The sequence below is a fragment of the Lactuca sativa genome, chromosome 4 (genome assembly GCF_002870075.4).
Source record: "Lactuca sativa cultivar Salinas chromosome 4, Lsat_Salinas_v11, whole genome shotgun sequence".
NCBI lineage: Eukaryota > Viridiplantae > Streptophyta > Magnoliopsida > Asterales > Asteraceae > Lactuca > Lactuca sativa.
The window spans coordinates 363,195,064-363,218,345 of record NC_056626.2 but is presented as its reverse complement, the minus strand read 5'-3'; the positions used below and the strand labels follow the sequence as shown (position 1 = coordinate 363,218,345).

Genomic DNA, 23,282 nt, shown 5'->3' with positions numbered 1-23,282 from the left:
CAAGCCTGAGGAGGAAGTTATGGTCCTTATGCACCAACAATTAGGGTTTACGGCCAAGGGAGATGCTCTTGGCCGTAAACACCTCATGTTCTTGGAAAGGTTTGTTTTCAAGGCCTTAATCCAACATCCTAACTAACTAACAAGTATATGAGGTAGATATTTACGATTTAAAGGAAAAAGGAGGGTGTTTTCGGCCTAAAACACTTAAGTGTTCTTGAGAATCTTTGAAGATCTAGTCTTAAAGATGAAATCCATGTATGAATCAATGGGTTATCAAGGATAAGAGGAGTATAATCTCCCAAAGGAAGTAAATCACTTACATTCTTGAAGAAAAATGAAGAACTCTTGAAGATAGTTGAGAGCAAAACCGATTTCTAAACTTGGAATTGGTAAAAGTGAAGAAAAATGGCCAAGGTTCATGCTTATAGGATGGAGTTTACGGCCACCATGAGTTTACGGCCGTAAACTCATGGGTTTTGGCCGTAAACTCCTCATTTGAGGGTTTGTCGCTTGTTTCATGGTTTACAACTTCAATTGACACTTCCTTTCACTCATTCCTTTGGTGTACTAGGCTCAGAATGCTCAAACAGACTCTAAACAATGCTAAAAGTTAGCAGAAACAAGTATGACTTTGATTGAAGTGAATGGTTTGTACAAGATAGAAATTTCAGGTTGTCACACTATATAATTATCTTATAAGAAAAAAAATCTTACTTTGAGGTTTTAACTTAAATCTAAATAGATTTTCATTCGTGTTTGTTTTTTCCTTTGAAAACTCACTTACTCTTTATGTTCTTAATATATCGAAGAAGATTAATCAAGCTCATACTTGATTATCATACATAAATGCATCTCTATGTTTTTTATTAGTTTTTTATCAACTATTGAACAGGTTCAACAACAGTTGAAAAACTTGCTAATTCCAAACTATGATACATTTAATTTATGTCTCTTTAGCTCTTATAGTTCCGTATTGCTCCCACTTAGAAAAAGAACTTTCTAAGTATGTGTCTTTTCGAATGACAATTAGAGGGATCAGTAGAAACTTATCTTAAACAATAATTTAGGATAGTTCATATAAATGCAATTAGTAGATGTTAGAGTGTGTCAAGATTATTGTCTAACATAACCTCCATAACTTTATATCTTTTAGATAAGGATAGAACTTTTCATCCTTGGTCTAATCAAAGTATTTAATTTACTTGTATGGTTCGAAATATATATATATATATATATATATATATATATATATATATATATATATTTGCTGCAATGAGCATAACTCCAAAATTTTATAAAGTAAATAGTTTTTTAAAAGCGTCATATAATAGACTACAAGTTTGTGTTATGCTATTTAAAAAGTTGTACTATCAAAATTCAACCGGTGGCCAAGTGATCCTATCCCACTAGAGAATACCAAATCTACCTCGAACATCGAAAGATAAATCCAAGCGACCAGGTGATCCTGTGCCACAAGAATCATACAAATGACGAGTGAGTGTTTTTAATGAAATGAGTTGTGAATCGATTCAACAACTCTTAAGATGTTCCAAAAAGACTTGGTTTACAAAAATCATTTTCTTTATAGAAAAACAAGGTTAATGATGGTCTCATTAATTTGTATTTCAATCTTCACTATGAAACAATTTAAGCAAATCAAAAGTTTCAACAATAACGAATAAAAGTCGTCGGCGAAATTGACTAATATATATCACTAAATCTATTTATGGATTGAAAAGATTAAATACATCACTTATTTATAATTCTTTTTCAAGCCTTTCGTTCTTTAACTACTAATAGATAAAGACGCTTGCAAATCATCTTCCCATATAAATATGATTCACATATATCAAATGAGTTTGTCTTCAAACATTCCATCCTTTTGAAGTTGGTATATATGTTCCATATTTATATACTTATGATGATTATGACGCAAATAAGTTTGAATCAAACATCATTTGATTTTACAGGTGTTATCTTTAGAACTGTTAATTTAATGAAAACTTATAGATTTACTTCATAAATAACATTATGATAAAATATTCTAAAAAAGAGTACATCGTTTCAGAACATGAATGTAACTATGTAAGCATTCATTATATGATAAATAGACCTACAATTATTCATAAATTTAAAATTGTTACATCTTGCTATAAGAATAGGTACAAAACATCTATTGTTTAAAAACTATAACAACACTTGTTCTATCGTTAGCACGAAATACCATTTTTATGTAATCAGTTGATTATTTCTTCCAAAACATTCGCACATAATATCAGTTATTAGTGTCACCTGAAGTATAACACACTCAAGTGAATGATGGAAAAATAAATAGTTATATCATATAGATATCTGAAGTCTTGGTAAATTCAGACTTCCTCAGCTTGCTGAGATTAGAAGAGTAGTTCCTCTTTCAGCGTAGGGTTTCTTCCACAATAGAAACAATACTAATCATTTAGATCCTTTGTTAATTTATGGGTTTATGTTGTATTTCCCTTAACTGAACTATAACTTTATTAGAGTACACAATCTCTTAGACTTCCTTTATATAATGGTTGAATGGGTTTGAAGCACATTCTAATGTTCATAAATATCTTCTTTGCTTCATAAGACATATGATATTTTTTATAATTATCCAATACTTTTTACAAGTCTAAGGCAATTATTCCAGTATGATGTGAGACACATCAACATCATTATAATAATACTTCCATCAAAGCATCATGATCAGGCTGACTGGTTTGCAGATGATTTTTGGGTATGGGATCTTTTAGTATATATAATTTCTATTCATCTTTAAGGAAGAACCTCAAGGTATTATACCAGTTATATAAATTATAGCCATAAGATGTTATTATCTCTTGAAACTCATCAAGAGAAAAGGTTTTACATGGGCATAAGAGTATTAATAGTTATTTTATAAGATTTTAACCAAATTCCATTTAGTATTTTCAATATTAAGTCTTTAAAAAATTAAAACCTTTTATTATTTCTAAAAACATTAATTTATTAAAGTCCAGGATCCAAGTAACGAAACAAGTAAATGGTTATCTGACATTTATCCCATCCACTTAATCAAACTCAGTAGGTAGCGACTACCAGTTGCAGAAAATATATAATTCCTAGATAATGGGATCCTAAAGCAACTATTTCTTATGTTGGCATGTCTGATCACATCTATGCCTCAGACCCCTCATGCTTAGGTGACCTTTATCAAACAAGATTCCGATCAAGTCTTCCTACTTGAAACAACTTGTAGCATTGCAACTAACTAGTGACTAAGTGATCTTTATGTCACTAGAAAAAGCAAACTACCCCAAACATCATAAGATAATATTAGTGGTTAGGTGACCCATCGCCTACTAAGACCATACAAACGATTTCTAAGTGTTCTTCAAAAGGATATCAATGACTTGCATTTTAAGAAAATGTTTTATATATGTTTTACAAATATAGTTATAAAAAACATAGTCTCATTAATATTGTCTGCATCCAAGAATTCACGTATCCTTTTATAAAACTCATATCACTTGTTATAAGATACTTTAGGTACCAAATAAAACTTCATTTTAGTTACCATTAGCCACGATCAAATATAAACTAAAATCTGATATTTTAAAGTTTAGTTGTAGAGCGCTTAAGAACCGGCTATAGTCTATAATAAAATTTCATTTTATACTTAAGACTTAGAGTTTTGGATGAGTTCTAAAATCACTATTTTAAATATGATTTTAATAGTCAAAATCTTATGACTTTATAAATTTGTAGAATAAAACTCATTTTATTTAATAAACTCAATTTTATGCATCTTATGATAAAAGTCATATTTTGACAAACCAAAACAGGCAAAAATTAGGTGATGATACTTATGTTTTAAATCTAATTTGGCATGCATAAAAGATAATATCAACATGTTGTGTTAAGTTAAATAAAACTAATATCATATATTAAATTTTGACATAAAAAAATAATCATTAGTTTTATTATTTGTCATTATAACGTTATAAACCGATTTTAGTCTCTTTAATGAAAGCTCTTTGTTTATTATAAAGACATATAGTTTATATAATGTTTAAACACATTTTAAACCATTTTAAATATTTTAAGTTGGTTATTTGAAAGTTTCACTATAAAACTATTTTTAACAAAAAAAATCGATTTTTAACTTGTAACCGATAAAACGGTTTTATTAAATAGTCATTTATAAACATCTTATGTTACTTTTTAGATATATTTTTACTCAAACTCCAAGTGATATTATTTTATGATAAAATGCTATTTATCTTATAAAAACCATTTTCATACATCAAACATAACAAACAACAATCATAAAATAAACATCACATGCATGTATTAAAATGTGTATAAACAAATCTATATCTAGTAATAATTTTTGTGACCCATCACGAGCATTATTAAGTCTTTACTTAAGGGACACTTCAAAAGGTTTTCAAGCTCCCACTTGTCAAGACAACACTTGCTTGAAAAAGAACTTCACATATTCATGTTGTAAAGGTTGTAACATTTAAACTATTAAAACTAAAATTAAGCCCAAAACCAATAAGGAGAAGCTCATGGTTAGGATTATGGTCTCAAGTGTTTAACTCATCTTCAAAAGGTCATTTCTTTGTCTTGTTACATTTAAAAAAAAAATACAACTAATCTAACTAATTATTACATAAAGTAAACAAATGAAAAAAATACTTATTTACTATTACATCTTATAAATAAATAAATATCAACCAAACACAACACAAATGTCCAAATGGCTTGTTTATACACAACAACATATCAAATATAATCACAAACAACTCTTTGTTTTTTCTAAGACAACTTTATATAACCAAAATACATGAAAAATTGTTATATATAAAAATAAACAATTTTAAACAACAAGTTGCTGAAGAAGATAAATATAGACATTTCTTAACCAAAAGAAATATATGCTTGTTTTCCAAAAACAAAACATTATCAAACATAAAAATCAATCTAACATATAAAAGATTTCTCTAATACCACTGATGAGTTTTGATACAAAGAATAAGTGTGTTTTTTTATAAAAACCAGGCAACAAAAGCTTTCAAAATAACAATATTATTTTTTGAGTTTATAACAAAACCAAATCACCAAGAATCCACTTATAGAAGTTAGAATGATAATAAAACAACCATATAGTGTTTTAGAATGACAAATTTTGGAGCCTTTGAAGCCACTTAGTTTTAGCTTTTGATGAAGATAAAAATATCAAAAAACATGATATTCTCAACAAGTATCCACCATCAAGATTATGACACTTGGAATGCTAGTTCCTTCTTGTAATACTTTGTTCTCTAAGAATTTAAGTGCTTAGCAAAATAAAAACTAAAGGAAGACACAAAGTGAAGCACCAAAAAGCTAAGCACCAAACTTCAAAAGAGAGAGAGTCTATGGTGTAGAAACTCACGATAATTAAGAGGAAAAACAAGAACAAAAAACTAGTCGAATTCCATGCAAAAAGCTCTTATTTTATACTCACATGCAAAGTAAGGGCTATACATTATAATAATCTAAAGTAATGTAAAGTATAAAAGACGAAAAACAAGAACAAAAAACTAGTCGAATTCCATGCAAAAAGCTCTTATTTTATACTCACATGTAAAGTAAGGACTATACATTATAATAATCTAAAGTAATGTAAGTATAAAGCACAGGGAGACAAGAGTGGTGAAGATACACAAGCAAACTCCCATGCCCTATGGGATTTCAGCCATGGTGCCAAAAGAACACACTATTTATCTTCTAACTTGTTTAATCACATGCGTCAAATAATAGCTAAGTCATGGTAACCTACAGTGCCCAAAACTTTGTACACAACTTATTAAATCATACCATATGATATAATGACTAGTTATACTCTCTTTAATTATTATTTTCACAAAACAATAATTATTCTCTAATTGTATACAAGAATGATATTATTTATTAATAATCATATTAATAATAAATATACAAAATATGTCAACTTGATAAAGGTGTGACCCTATATGATCATATGTTATTAGCAATACCGCTTAATAATGATTCTTGAGCATATAAATCCAACAGTTATGTTCTTTGATGAGGCCATGAGAAACCTGGTCAATATCACATGCGAAGAACTGGTAACAACACGGGGCTTCTACACTCAACATCAATTACCATAACTGATCTCTTCCACCATCGACGTACCCAAATTGATGACAATGACACTCAAACATGATGTCATAGTAGTCAACACGGTCGCCAACCCATTAAACATAAGTCTCTCACACACCACAAAACCACGACCAATCACCATCACACCAACAACACTAGCAAAAAGTTCATCACACATGATGAAAGGTAAAAGTCAACATAAGATCATCACACATGATGAAGGGTAAAAAGTCAACATAAAAATTCTCTTCTTATTACAAAACACCAAAATTAACTGTAGACAATAAGGAATAATGGCATAAAAATCATAGTTTCACCAAGACCACCATTTTGTAAGTCTCTCCTTCAAATCAAACAACACTACATGAGTAATCAAAATTTATATAGTAAATCTTATTGAAGGTTAACTAGATACATCTACATTTTGACTATGATGAACGTTGACTTTTTCCTAACAAGAGGGATAGCAATTTACTAACCATGTTTTGGATTGACTTATCACTTTTGACACAGATCAGTTAATGTTATACGAGCTACTCTCCCATTGTAAAAATGCAATGGATAATCTTGTATGTATTACAATACAAGTAGTTGTGATATGTTATATCACCTAGTCATCTATAACTATTCATGTGCAACGAAAAAATATAACAACCCACAACAAAGCATATACCAAAATACTAGTTTAATTCTATTGTTCAACTTTTGTGTATAAAAGGGGTTTTGATATGATGTTAAACTAATTTTAGACTTTTGCCAAAATGAAATTTATTTAACGAATTGATGTTAGTTCAGAATAAATCAAAAAATATGTGTGCATTTTTTTTGTCGAATTTTATTTCAGTTATATTTATAAAATATATTATTAGAAAAAACGACTTTACATATTCGAAATGCTTTCCTACGAATTCAAAATGTAATCATCTTGTTATACATAAACTAGTTTATAACTTGTGGGAACCACGATTACACGATTAATTAAACTTTTATAGTAAAAATTTTAAATTATTAATTAATTATTTTAAATAGTCTACTAATTAAGGAATATTTTTATAATTATATAAAATTATAATAGTTTTGTTAAATAAATAAATGAAATTATATCATCTTATAATCTATATTAATTTTATTTTGTTTTTTATTCTAATTTTATTAATTTAATGTAATTAAAACAACAAATTTAAATATTGAAATTTAGAATGGAAAATCAATAGATTTACAAGTGTCATGATATTAATTTGGAGACATAATAACATAACATATGATAAAAAATAACTATCCTTTTAATAGTATAGGAACATTTTATATTTGCTTAATTTAGTAATAATTAAATATCAGTTTTGGATCATATTAGATATTCGAAGACAAGAGTCTCGATAACATATTTTTTACACTTGAATACGTTCAAGTTAAATACTGAAAACATCTTGGCTGTTTGCAAGGGAGAATAAAATGAAAATCGTAGCATGTTTGCTTGCTAACGTGTACCAACCATTTTTCACTACAGTCGATGATGCTTCACTTCAAATTTTTTATTGTTATCAAAATAAAATTTTACTTATTATTACTATTTATTAAAAAGGAAAAATGCAAAAAGAAAAAAACCTCATTTTATTTTGGTTATATATTAACAAAAAAAATCACATCAGATTATTTATTATTATTTATTATTATTATTATTATTATTATTATTATTATTTTGTAATTTAACCACCATAACGAGTTATTATTTGCAATTTGGCTTAATTTTTAGGTTATTGAAAACAATAGTAGGTTTCAACGGTTAAATTGTAAACAAAATATCAATGATAACTTTTTTTTGTCAATATGCCAATATATATATATATATATATATATATATATATATATATATATATATATATATATATATATATATATATATATATATATATATATATATGTATTTTTCTTCAATGCATAATAACTTTTAACCTTAAGTCTTTTATATATATATATATATATATATATATATATATATATATATATATATATATTAAGATTAAAAAGGTATTTGGGATTTCATTTTGAACCTCAAAAATATTTTTAGGCAAAATGACTTACTGAATTATGGTGGTGGTGAGAAAAAATAATTTTTTTACAAAATGTTTGGATTAGTTTATGTTGGTAAAAAAAAGTCACTAAGTCAATAAGTTAAATTTTTTAAAAAGTGTTTGTCTTAATTTAAAGGTATTTGACTTTTACAATCATAAAAGTTATAAGGAGTTTTAAAAAATTAGAAATACTAACTTACTGAAATCTTTTTTTTAAACACCCTCTAAATTATAATCCATTTTTGTTGAAACAGACATTAAAATTTGTTTGATTTTTAATATATGTTAATAAATAAATTATACTTCTATTTAATAAAATGTAAAAACCGATTAGGATGGAAAAATATATTGTTATGAAATTTATCTGTCACAATTTTATGATGAAACTAAATCAAAATTTGATACGAAATATACATCCATATATCAAGTACTTAGTTGAAAACAATGAATTAATCCATCAATAGATCGAAAGAAAAGATATAAAACAATCTCGTCCGTGTGATTCGTCCATTGTCTAAGTGTCAAATTGTGCGTTTAGTCCCTATTTTTAAAAATTAACTCGGGCTGTCCCTGTAACGTTTTTTTTCTCACTCGGACCATCCATGACGAACATGAAATTACTATTTTACCTTTTCTGTTTCTTTTTTGATGTAATTTTTGATTTTCTTGTTATTAACAATTTAAAAGAAAAATATAAAAATAAAGAAAAACAAACTTTGGGCTCACCTCCACCAACACTTATCTCCTATCCTAACCAACACTTATCTCCTACCCTAACCACACCCACACCCATATCCTTCAATCATTCATCAAATTATTTTTTTCAGCTCATCTTCTTCCTCCGGTCACCACGAAATACCATCAAATCACTGCACAAAACCGTCGGACCACCCCATACCACCACTACTTTTTCTTTAAAGAAACCATTGATGAAGATGATGCAATATATATATATATATATATATATATATATATATATATATATATATATATATAGGGAGAGAGAGAGAGAGAGAGAGAGAGAGAATGAGAGAATGAGAGAATGAGAGAGAGAGAGAGAGAAAAAGAAAGAATGAAATAAATAAAGAAATTAAGAGAGAGAGAGAGAGAGAGAGAGAGAGAGATTGGAGCTGCCATCGCCACTTGTTCATAGATCTGGTGGTTGTAAGAGGTGGCTTCATGTTCTCCACCCAAAGGAAATGTCCCAAACTCATAAGTCGTCTCTCTCATGTCAAATTTCTCTTCACCCTCCTCTCTCATGTCAAGAACATCATCAGAAACCACCGCTAGAAAAGACAAAGAAGATTTGAATAAATTTGCTCATTGGAAGCAGCCACCATCTTCCTTCTCTCTATCACCATCCATTATCTCCCACTTTCTTTCTTCTCTTATATATGTGAACTCACTAGAAACCACCACCATCTCCACAAGAAAACCATCACCATGTACTCTTGAAACCATTGCCATTTACACTACGATGCCATAGATCTGGACTGTACTAAGAACCCTAACTTCGAGATTTTCCAACAAACTCATTTCCGAAATCGATTTTGAAGCTACTCAACACAATCGACTTCCAACTTTATATTCAAGATTTCCAGATTTGAAGTTTCATTCCCTGACTTCTTTGATTTCCCCAACAATCTACTTCATCCCCAACTTCTTTTACAGATTTAGTGTTGATTTCAGTTTCAGGTTTTGGGTTGTTTTGGTTTTAGATTTCAAAAAATTGATGTTGATTTCATCTGAGTTGTGTTTTAGATTATGGTTTTAGTATCAAGTTTCAATATATGGTTATAGTATCAGATTTAGGGGTTACAAGGGTTGCTAGTGGTGGCTACAGGAGGGTCTGATGGTGGTTTCAGGAGGTACCAGTTTCATTTTGCAAACGTGTACTGCTTGATTTCTTCAAGAACCAGATAAAGTAAACAAGAGGGTGGGTGGGTGGGCGGTGGTGGAAGTGGAAGGAGAATGGGATGGTGGATTATTTCTTTAATTTTTTTAATAAATTGAAAAAACAAACGATAAATAAAATATAAAATAAATGGCAATGTTAAATAGTCATTCTATGTTCACTAGGGACGGTCCGAGTTAAAGGGACGGTCTGAGTTAAATTTTGAAAATATGAACTAAATGCGCAATTTGGCACTTGGAAGAGGGACGATTCGTGTAATTTACTCAAATACTAACTTAGTGAATTTTATTTCTTTTATTGAAACACCCTCTAAATTATAATCCATTTTTGTTGAAACAGTCATTACAATTTGTTTGATTTTTAATATATACTAATAAATAAATTATACTTCTATTTAATAAAATATAAAAACCAATTAAAATGTATAAATACATCGTCATGAAATTTATCTATCACTTTTTGATGATGGAACTAAATCAATATTTGATACGAAATATACATCCAAATATCAAGTACTTGGTTGAAAACAATGCAATAGTTTATCCATAGATTGATAGAAAAGATGCAAAATAGTCTTGTTCACATGACATAGAAGCTATATTATTGCGATAACTCAACAATAAATATTCTTAATTTATATAGAATAGATTATAATATACCATGTTGATATCAATATGCCTATTATTTTCAAATCCAAACAACAAACGTCATACAGGTTTCACTTGATATATAGATATATTTGATATCAATTTTTGATTTATTTTCATCATAAAAAATTGATTATACATTTCATAACAATATATTTTTACATTATAATCGGTCTATATGTTCTATTAAATAGAATTGTAATAAAAATTTGTATTTATTTATTATCATGTATTAAAAATCAAACAAATTGTAATGTTTGTTTAGCAAAAATAGATTATAATATAATCTTAAAATAGATAAAACTTAAAGTTAAAATTATTATGTTTTGAAAAAAATATACTTATATTTTAACCTATTGACAAAAAAGGACATCGAGATTTTATTTACAATTTAATCATCGAAACTTATTATTCTTTGTGGTAACCTGCAAATTAAGCCAAATTACAAGAAATAGCAAACTCCAATGTTAAATTTAAAATAATAATAATAATAATAATAATAATAATAATAATAAATTTAAAAAAAGGTTGTTAAAGAGAGTCTTTTACATATCTCCCATTTTTATATTGGGTGCTGATTTTGCCACTTAGCCTTTTTATCCATCCACGGAATAAATAAGATATTGACAATAATACCTTTATTTTAATTTAAAGAGAGAAAGAAAAATCCGTTGAATTTGTTTCCAAATCACACAAGACCCCTTCCTTATTTCTTTTTCCTTCCTCCTTCCTTCTTCCTTCTTCACTTCTTTTGCTTCTTCAGATTTTTAATCAGGTGCGACTTCCTTTGAAATGGGAAAACGCAATCATCTCAAATTCGATTTCTACAAACCATGGATGCACTCGATTATATATACCCCATCTGCTTTCAATCGATTAAACTAGGGCTTGAATCGACTAATTTGCATCGAAGGTGTGAAATCAAGTCTATTTAAATCAGAGCTCAATCAACTGTAAGATTAGTTTTTTATAGTGTCTGATTTCATCCTTTATTTTTTTCTCTGTGCGATTATACAGTATATTTTATGGGTATAAGATTTCTTAATGTGTTTTTCCTCCTTGTGCGCTTTCTTTCACCATGTATTCGTGTATGTTCATGTATTTTTTGGTCCTATATGACTTATGTGTTGGAATAGTGTCTAAGGCTGCAACTATATTAGGCAAGTAATTGACCCGGTTGTGCATGGTCCTTTTGGGTTGCCTTCACCATAGCAACTTGATAGGATGATTTATTAAGAGAGAGTAAATATTATTAGTATATTATGAGAATAATATAAAGAATAATATATTGTTATTTGATTAATATAAGTCATAGAATTAATTAGAATTAATTTGGTGACTTAAAGAGATTAATTAAATAAGAGGGTATAAACTGTCAATTGTTTGATAGTTAAACTTTAGATTGTAAATCCATATAGATATGGATCTGACGGATTCTAGAAGCTAAAGGATAGCTTAAATCGTCCATTGCTTATCTAAGGAATGGATTTGGATAGCCTTAAGAGAAGATTATCCAATTAGGGTTTAGGTTGTAACCCTTAAGGAGTCTACAAGTATAAATAGACCCTATGGCAAAGGGAAATCGGCACTTCATCAAAAGTAAGAAAACCCTGGCCGATTTCCTCCCCTCTCCTCTCTCCCAAATCATCCTCCTTGTTATTTGGTGTTTGTAAGCCATTAGAGGAGTGACAATTGTGACTCTAGAAGCTCCAAGACAACAAGATCAACAAGGAATTCAAAGGTATGATTCTAGATTTGTTTCAATATTGTTATTATTCCTAAATAGTCATTAGAAGTCTTGGATTCAAAGCATGTTTGATTAGAAAGCCTAGATCCGAGCATTAGGGTTTTGCATGCGTACATAGGAAAGTTCTTATGGCTAAAACCCATCAGTGGTATCATAGCCTAGCTTGGTTTTCATAAAATTGTTGCTTAACTGTCTGAAACTAAACTGCAAAATTCGATTTTTGTGTTTCTGAGTCATGGACTCGGCGAGTTCCATAGTGGACTCGGCGAGTTGGCTTGACTCGGCGAGTCACTTGGTGCACTCGGCGAGTCCAAGCGTCAGGAATGGCCAGATTCGAGATTTCTTCATGATTATCTTATGGAAACTTACCTTAATCATATTAGATCAACTCGAATCCGATTTTTTGATATATATAACTATTATCTTGATCTAATTAAAGATGTTTATCAACTAATAAAATATTTAATTTCCTTATATGATAATTAATTAATTATATTGATTATTTTGGTAATTATCTTGAAAGAAATCTTGAATAAATCAAATATAGATAATTAGGAAATTAATTGTTAATTAAAATTATTTGTTATTTGATCCTCTATGTTTTAAATGTTTAAAACTTGTCCTCAAGTTTTGAAATTTATATTTTGTGATTAAAAGTTTTAATTTGGACAATTTAAATTTCAAACTCTAGATTTTAAAAGGTTTAAAATACAACCCTATACTAATATAATATTACAAGATTAATATATATATATATATATATATATATATATATATATATATATATATATATATATAACTAAAATGCTAGTCTTACCGTTAGTAGGCCTCATTCACGAAGCCGATCTATAAGGTGGGTATAAGGTTGCGGCCTATAAAATGGCGCTTAATGGGTGTACACTCACACCCACCGCTTGCTTGATCGGTGGAGGGTCGTTAGCCGAACGGGTAGGATAGGGCAACCTCATCCTCTCATTAAAAGTATAATAGGAAATACAAAGTAACTACACATATTTTAAAATTTCCCAATCTTAGTTACTTTAGGAAAAGTGAATTGATGCAATCCCATGAAATTACACTTTGCACCCTTGCTAAGAAGTTAGTGGAGCGTGTGTGGTTTACCGGCACACTAATTGGTTCTAAGCAAAGGTGGCAAAGGGTGATTCATTGTTTATCATAGTTCGATGGAGCGTGTGTGGTTTACCGGCACATCGAATAAGTGATCGTTACAATGAAGGCACCATGTGAATTTGCATGGTAATTTACACCCGCTTTGTGATCCTCGGTATCCCAGTCACAAACTAGAGGGGCATATCGAGATTTAAACATGTCATTGAATAGTTTCAATGAATCTCATCCGAACCTAGGAATTCTCAATACATTTAGAACTAATAGTTAGATTTTATGGTGGAGAATTAGTGAATCGTCATTCACTTACCTTCAATTTATTTGCATGTTAGATTACGGCATCCCTTTTCTAATATGTAAATGTTGTTGTTGGATCCTAGCCCTAATTTTTCTTATTGGGTGATAATTAGGGATTCATATTCTAATCTATCTTTGTCCTTTCTATTTGTAGATGTCGAACGCAAACAACGCTGCTGCTAGTTCTTTCACATTGATGAGCCTTTGCCAAAAGGTCACCTTCGATGGAACGAACTTTAGCGAATGGATAAGATACATTCGCACCATTGCTCGCTATGAGGATAAGGAGTATGTCCTCGATGAGAAGCTCGAGAAAATCAACCCTGAAATTGCTACTCCGGCTGAAATTACCGCTTTTGAAACGCATGAGCGAGATGCAATGAAGGTACATTGCATCATGATAGCCACCATGAACTCCGAATTCCAAAAGTCCTACGAGGACATGTACCCGTACGAGATGCATCAAGACTTATTGGAGAGATACCACCAAAACGCGAGACAAGAGCGTTATGAGATTTTCACTAACATGATTTCTGCTAAGATGGGTCATGGAGAATCTCTTACCGTGCACCTGCAAAAGATGCAAAGGTATGTCGACCGCCTTCGCAAGTTAAATGTTGACTTTGGGGAAGACTTGGCGATCGACATAGTGCTTCACTCTTTGCCTCCAATGTACAATCAATTTAGGATGACCTACCACATGAACAAAGAGGAGGTTACCCTAAGCAAACTCCAAGGTCTCTTGAGGGTCGCTGAGAGCAACTTCAAAGACAAGTCTGTTGCACCAACTCCCAATCCACCCGCTGCTCCTGTCTTGGCTATTGGTCAAGGAAAGGGAAAGAAGAGGAAGGCTTCATCTAAGAACTATCGCAAGGTTAAAGCCCGAGATGGTGCCTCTTCTAGTGGGACCAAAGTCGATCCCGCTAAGCCTTGCCCTAACCCGAAGGAGCCAGAGTGCCACCACTGCCACAAGATAGGACATTAGAAGAGAAGCTGCCCGGAATACCTGCAAGCCATCAAGGAAGGAAAAATCAAGCCATCTTTCGCAGGTATATATACAATTAAATCTAACGATTCTAATCATGCTATTTCTTGGGTTCTTGATACCGGTTGTGGTTACCACATTTTTTCTAATGTGCAGGGACTAAAAAGAAGTAAGGATGTGGAGCAAGAAAGAATCAATCTAATCATGGGGAACAGAAGATCGTCGCTTGTGACCAAGATTGGAGTGTATTCTTTAGTGCTTAGGAATAATTTATGTTTAGATTTGAACAATTGTTGCTATTCGCCAGAAATGGCTAGAAACATCATTTCATTTCATGGTTTATATAGACAAGGTTTTAGATTTTCTTTTAATAATGAGAATGGTTCTATTTTGGCTTATCTAAATGGTGTCTTTTACTTTGAAGCTATACCATGTAATGGAATTTATGAAACTGTTATGATTGTTGATAACTTAGGAAATGATGTTTTGAATATAGATTCTTCCATTAGTATGGATAAAGCATCCTTGTGGCATTGTCGTCCTGGACATGTCAACAAGAAACACATAGCCCAACTCCAAAAGGATGGAGTGTTGGAGTCATTCGACCTTAGCGAAGATGACACATGCGAGTCTTGTTTACTTAGAAAGATGACTAAGTCACCCTTCACGAGTACGTGTAAAAGGGGTGAGGGCCTATTGGACCTAATACATACCGATGTGTGTGGACCATTTAGATCAACCACGAAGGATGGGAACCGCTTCTATGTGACTTTTACCGATGATTATAGTAGATATGGGTATATCTATTTAATCAAGCAAAAGTCAGAAACTTTTGAAAAGCTCAAAGAGTTCAAGAATGAAGTGGAGAATCAATTGGGCAGGAAAATCAAGATGCTTTGATCCGATCGAGGAGGAGAGTACCTAAGTCTTGAATTTCACGATTATCTCAAGGAGTGTGGAATAGTTTCGCAATTGACGCCTCCTAGGACACCGCAGTTGAATGGTGTGGCAGAAAGGCGTAATCGAACCTTATTGGATATGGTTCTCTCTATGATGAGTCGTGCTTCACTACCTATCTCTTTTTGGGGGTATGCCTTAGAGACTGCCGCCCATATCCTTAACCGAGTCCCTACTAAGAAGGTTGCTAAAACGCCTCACGAGATGTGGACAGGGAAAGCTCCCTCGTTGGCACATATCAAGGTTTGGGGTTGCGAGGCTTTCGTAAGACGAGATACTCACGACAAGTTCGAACCCCGAAGTGAGCGATGTATTTTCATCGGCTACCCGCAGACATCCTTTGGATATCTCTTCTATAGACCGAAGGACAATGTTGTCTTTGTTGCGAGGAGAGGAGTTTTCCGAGAGCGAGAACTCATAGGCCAAGGAGACAGTGGGAGGCAAATCGAGCTTGAAGAGATTCAAGAGTCGATAGATGAAGGAACCTCTACCGCTGGCACTCAACCCGAGGAGGAAACTCCGGTTGAACCGATTGACGAATCCTTACCTCTTAGACATTCCGATAGAGTTAGATTTCTACCCCACTTTTATGGTTTTCATATTACTACCGAAGGGGACACGTATATTAGTGATGGTACACTAATAAATCTTGATGAACCTAATAGCTATAAGAAAGCCATGGCAGGCCCGGAGTCTGCGAAATAGAAAGAGGCAATGGATAGCGAGATCCAATCCATGTATGATAACCAAGTTTGGAATTTGGTTGATTATGTGCCCGGACATAAGACCGTTGGGTGCAAATGGATCTTCAAGAAAAAGACCGACGTGGATGGAAACGTACACACATATAAGGCGCGATTGGTTGTGAAGGGCTTTACTCAAACTCCCGGAGTTGACTATGATGAGACCTTCTTACCAGTTGCGAAGATAAAATCTATTAGAGTGATGCTAGCAATTGCCGCATTTCATGATTATGAGATTTGGCAAATGGATGTCAAGACCGCTTTCCTTAATGGAAAGTTGGCTGAGGATGTTTACATGGCTCAGCCAGAGGGGTTTGTGGATCCGAAGCATCCGAATAGAGTGTGTAAACTTGAGAAGTCCATTTATGGACTTAAGCAAGCATCTCGCAGATGGAATCTTTGCTTCGATGAGAAAGTCAAAGAGTTTGGATTTGTACGAAGCGAAGATGAATCATGTGTATATGTCAAAGCCAGTGGGAGTATAGTTAGCTTCCTCGTTCTATATGTTGATGACATATTACTCATAGGAAACGACATCCCGACTCTGCAGGAGGTTAAGTCCTGGCTCGGAAAGTGCTTCTCTATGAAGGACCTCGGAGAGGCTTCTTACATTTTGGGAATAAGGATAGTAAGAGAAAGAAGTAAGAGACTAATTGGACTTAGTCAGAACACTTACTTGGAGAAGGTACTAAAACATTTTAGTATGGAAAACTCAAAGAAGGGAGAATTACCGATACAAAGTAATGCCAAGTTGAGTAAGACTCAAAGTCCGAGTACCGAAGCTGAGATAGCAGAAATGAGCCGAGTTCCATACGCTTCCGCAGTTGGCTCAATCATGTACGCTATGACTTGTACTCGCCCTGATGTAGCCTTTGCTTTGAGCATGGTTAGCAGATATCAAGGGAATCCTGGCAGAGCACATTGGATTGCGGTGAAGAATATCCTTAAGTACCTTCGGAGGACAAAGGAATGGTTCTTAGTCCTCGGAGGGAGTGATGACTTGAAGGTGCGAGGGTATAGTGACGCCAACTTTCAAACCGACAGGGACAACTACCGTTCGCAGTCGGACTGGGTCTTTACCCTGAATGGAGGAGCAGTGACATGGAAAAGTTCCAAGCAGGAAACCGTAGCTGATTCAACGTGCGAATCAGAGTAGATTGTAGCGAGCGAAGCGTTGAAGGAGGCAATATGGCTGAAGAACTTCATCGGTGATCTTGGAGTTGTACCTGCCATAAAGGAGCCCATGGAGATTTTCTACGATAACGAAGGAGCGGTTGCCTTGACCAAGGAACCGAGGGATCATGGTAGATCACGACATATCGACAGAAAATATCACTTCATTAGACATCGTGTAGAAGAAGGAAAACTCGTAGTAAAGAGGATATCATCAGAAGATAACCCAGTAGATCCGCTTACGAAGGGACTGAGTAGGGTTAAGCACTTGCAGCATGCTAGGAGTATTGGGCTGAAGGATGATAATAGCATAGATTAGATAGTATTAGAAACGTGTAATAGATAAATGTAATTAACATTTGATGATTAAATAAAGGAGTTTTATTTATGAGTAATGTTACTATCTTATGTTAATTGTTTAGCTATTGTTTCACTTTGCATGTTTTGACTTCCAAAATAATTGAGTTTATTAGGAATAATTGAATTATTCAAATTGTCCACAATCGTTCATATGTTGGAAGTAGATATGAATGAAGATTGTCATGAATCGGTGCGTAGATTGTCTAAATGGTATTAGATATAGCAAAGGGTTGCTGCGACATTCATGAGTGCTTATGAACTGGTTTTGAGCATTGGAACAAACCCGCGCTTGCTGGAATCACCTTATGGAATATGATATAAAAGGGTGATCGCGAGATGATAATATCATATAGTCTTAAAACCTAGATATATGGTTTGTTATTTGCTAATTGATTGTACATTGGTAATGCGAAAACGCATTGGTAACTCAATGTTATAAAACGCATTGTTGTGTATAGTTGATTATTGAATAAGTAAATGCATATAAGTCGAAGTTTATCTTTAACTTTTATCTAAGAAGGTAAAAGCGATATCTCGGCCGCTCGATGATTTGATTTGACTTATGTGTCGGGCCCGGTCAGAACTGAATTGATGTGTTCGATTAAGTTCTATGTCGAATAAATCAGAGATCGAGAAACCTAAATGCTTGACTAACCATTCCATAGAATTGTCAGCATGATATCTAACAGAGGACTGTACGATCCCTTATCTAAAGGACAAGATTGATTAGATCAGAGTTTGACAGCGTCTTTGAGAGCTACGATTGCAAACCGAATTGTACTTGTGCATATAGTTACTAGACTTATCCAAGTGGGAGACTGTTGGAATAGTGTCTAAGGCTGCAACTATATTAGGCAAGTAATTGACCCGGTTGTGCATGGTCCTTTTGGGTTGCCTTCACCATAGCAACTTGATAGGATGATTTATTAAGAGAGAGTAAATATTATTAGTATATTATGAGAATAATATAAAGAATAATATATTGTTATTTGATTAATATAAGTCATAGAATTAATTAGAATTAATTTGGTGACTTAAAGAGATTAATTAAATAAGAGGGTATAAACTGTCAATTGTTTGATAGTTAAACTTTAGACTGTAAATCCATATAGATATGGATTGGACGGATTCTAGAAGCTAAAGGATAGCTTAAATCGTCCATTGCTTATCTAAGGAATGGATTTGGACAGCCTTAAGAGAAGATTATTCAGTTAGGGTTTAGGTTGTAACCCTTAAGGAGTCTACAAGTATAAATAGACCCTATGGCAAAGGGAAATCGGCACTTCATCAAAAGTAAGAAAACCCTGGCCGATTTCCTCCCCTCTCCTCTCTCCCAAATCATCCTCCTTGCTATTTGGTGTTTGTAAGCCATTAGAGGAGTGACAATTGTGACTCTAGAAGCTCCAAGACAACAAGATCAACAAGGAATTCAAAGGTATGATTCTAGATCTGTTTCAATGTTGTTATTATTCCTAAATAGTCATTAGAAGTCTTGGATTCAAAGCATGTTTGATTAGAAAGCCTAGATCCGAGCATTAGGGTTTTGCATGCGCATATAGGAAAGTTCTTATGGCTAAAACCCATCATTATGTTCTTCTCATGCCTTTTGTTCTATTGAATTTTAAAAGTGGATACAAGGAAACAAATGGTTTTTCATGTTCGTTTTAGATGAATCGCTAGGATCCCTGAGAAGCATTATAGTCAATTTGGAGAGTATTTATTGATGATCAAATGGAGCTTTGGTAGTTCAAATGGGTTCCTTATACTGAGCTGCTTGAAGTTATTAGTAAAAATAGGGATAGTTTTTCACTGGGATTTGTATGTTTTGTGTAATCAAGTGACAAACATTATTGATCAGTTGTTCTTAGTTGTTCTTCGGCTGTTATTTCTCTTCATAATTATGGTATTGGTTTTGTTTCCGGTGCAAGCTAGTGTTGAAGTCTCCTCCATCCATGGCTGATTTGTTGGTTTTGTTGTTCACGTTCTCGTAATGGAGAAAAGTTGAATTAGTGGGTTCTTTGTGTTATGTAGTAATTTGGTTTATATGGAAGTCGCGTGATTCTCGAGTAATCGAAACTATAGCCATAAGGACCCGTCTTTCTTTTTCGTACATATTTACATATTAAAGACGAAGGGTATAAATGTCAAAATCTTAATTTTTCAGTGGAATGATCAAAATTTTCAGTGGAAAAATCAGGACCCTTTTATATTATATTGTGAACGGTAATAGGGTGGTAAGCATAAAATGATTAGACATAACAACTATTAAAATATAACATAAAAATATATAAATACATATATGTTTAATAGCTCCCTAATAAATATCATCAACATTCCAAACAATATTATAATAAATTTCAGGGTATTTAAATATATTTCATAGTATAAAAAGTGTTCAGTCAAATAAGAATTTATTTGGTTATTAAACAATACAAACAAAATTCATGATTAAAAGCCGTTTGTCTTTAAAAATTATCACAAAGTACACTTTTATTGCTCCATAATCAAAGCGCGTGAATCGTGATTAATTCGTGCCTTTACAAAATCAATTAAACTATCGCCACCGTCTTCCGCCGTATCAACCACTAATCACCGCCCTTATGATTGGCTTCACCACTAAAATATTCCGCAATTTAGAGCGAGAGTATGCGTATTTCACCATTATCGAGACAGTTTTCAGGCTTTATGTCCATGGTCGCAGAGGCACTCATTAAATTCTCCAGCTGTACGCCGAACTCCCGCCATGTGACTCTGCGTCCCCACTTCCACTCCCACTCACCATAAACCTCCAAATCCCTTACCTTCCTCATCTCTCCAACTCAAATTTCCCCTAAAACTACATCTATGGCGTCATCTGTTCTTCTAAACACCCAAATCGCACTATGTCTGGTGTTACTCGCGCTTATACATTCCTCAGGCGCCGATGTATCAAACGCCGTGAAGGAGCACTCGCTACGTCTCATCACCGACGAGCTTGACTGGCCGACATCGTCGATGTACGACGGAATTGACGAGATCGATGGCGTAAACGACGAAGATGCCTCCACCGTCGCCGGTCGGAGATCTCTGTTCTGGAAGAGGTTTGGATACTACATTTCCTACGGCGCTCTCTCCGCTAACAGAGTCCCATGTCCGCCGCGATCCGGCCGATCATACTACACTCATGAATGTTGGAGAGCCAGAGGTCCTGTTCATCCTTACACTAGAGGTTGCTCCGCCATCACTCGTTGCCGCCGGTGAAATCCGCCGCCTGAAATTACTAGGTTAGCGTTTGCTAAAGTTGAATCTACGTCTCTAATTATTATTACGGAGATGATTTAATTATGTGTCCGTTTTTCCTTTACTATCATGTTGATCGAATCTGTATCAACTTAATTGTGTTTATGAAACTTGAATGACTCCATTGTTGGATGAAGAACCTTGTATAATGTATTATGATTTTGCTCTTGAGAAACTCTAAACTTTTGTGTGCATATGAACGTATCTCATCGATCTAATGACTTTATTATTGAATAAAGAACATTTTTGGGTGAATGAATGATCGAAAGTATGTTTATAGTAAAGAGGTAAAGTTCATATTTTTGTGTCAAGATTGGCAAAGGGTATCTTTTGGACAAGTTGAAAGCTTGATTGATGCATACAAGAAGTCAAAAGATGTGATTTTTTAAACAAATTAAAGTATAAAACTACACATAAATGATGGGATTCATGGTCCTTTATTCATAGAGGCATTTTTGTAGGCCATATTAAACACTCTGTCTTTCTCTTTAACCAAGTGTTCCACACCACTAATAGTGTTTCTTTGGAATTTTGTATATTAACAAAGATTTTGAGAACTAAGTTTTGGTGGGATTGGTTTGTTTCAAACTAGAAGTGTAACTATATATAAATTATAGGATTCATGGTCCTTTATTCATATAGAGGCATTTTAACTTGTAGTCCATATCAAACACTTTTTCTTTCTTTGACACACTATTCCACATCACCAATGGTGCCTCTTTGGAACATTGTGTGTCTTTGTATGTAGACTTGCAGTGGGGTGAGTTTTGACCCTGATTTGCTTCAAATTGTTAGTGGGGTGAGTTTTGACCCTGATTTGCTTCAAATCTGTAAAAATTTTACGAGTTTGGATTTTATGTGTTTTTGTATGTAGACTTGTTAGTGGAGTGAGTTTTGACCCTGATTTGCTTCAAATCTGTAAGAATTTTACGAGTTTGGATTTTAATTTTCAATTCATTTATACATTTACGATCCATACTCGTTTAACTTTTTAATAAAATGGGCGGCTACGGATCATTGTCGATCCGCTCCACTTAAAACATTGATGTTCATTTGATTCTACAAACTTGTCGAAAGAAGACGATCTTTTTTATTTTTGTTTTAACTCTGGATTTAAAAGCATTACTCGAATTGATGTTAATTCTTGCATTTTACCCGGTCCATATTGAATAAAATGGAAAATATGAAACTGCTCAAAAAAACCTCTATATAAAAAAATTGAAGTTAAATAAGTATAATGATAAAATACTTGGATCGTCGAGGTAGTATGTGACTCTAAAGCAACGTCAATATCAACATCTTGCATTTTGATTTGGTTCTACAACCCTCCACCTTCAAGTAGAGATGCAAAAATACCGGTTTTTAACTGGTTTTAGCTATTTAAAAACCGGTTTTCTCTAGAATGGTTTCGATTATAATCAGTTTGATTTTTGGAAATGAAATTGTGTTAAAAACTGGTTTTGTGGTTAAAAACGGATTTGGTTCGATTTCTTAAAAAAGGGAAGAAAAAAAAATGAGTAAATTACACGAATAGTCCCTATGGTTTGGGGTAATTTGCGTGTTTGGTCCCTAACTTATTTTTTTAACTCGGAAGGTCCCTATGGTTTGTTTTTGTTACGCATTTGGTCCCTACTGTTTATTTTTGTTACGCGTTTGGTCCCTGTCTTATCTAAAAAAACTATTATTTAAAAAGGAAAAAATGATGGGGTAGGTGAGGTAAGGTGAGGGGTGGGATTAGGGGTGTGTTTATTTAAATAAATTAAAAAAATCAAGGGCATAATAGTTTTTTTAGGTAAGATAGGGAC

At 32.8% G+C, this 23,282-nt stretch overlaps 1 protein-coding gene across 1 annotated transcript; it reads left to right on the top strand.

Moving 5' to 3' along the window:
• The first annotated feature begins 20,724 nt into the window (after nucleotides 1–20,724).
• On the top strand, nucleotides 20,725–21,671 carry LOC111879172 (protein RALF-like 34). The gene has a single exon (XM_023875645.3). The coding sequence runs from the start codon at nucleotides 21,043–21,045 to the stop codon at nucleotides 21,436–21,438; it is 396 nt and encodes a 131-aa protein (XP_023731413.1). The 5' UTR covers nucleotides 20,725–21,042; the 3' UTR covers nucleotides 21,439–21,671.
• Nucleotides 21,672–23,282: the final 1,611 nt, after the last annotated feature.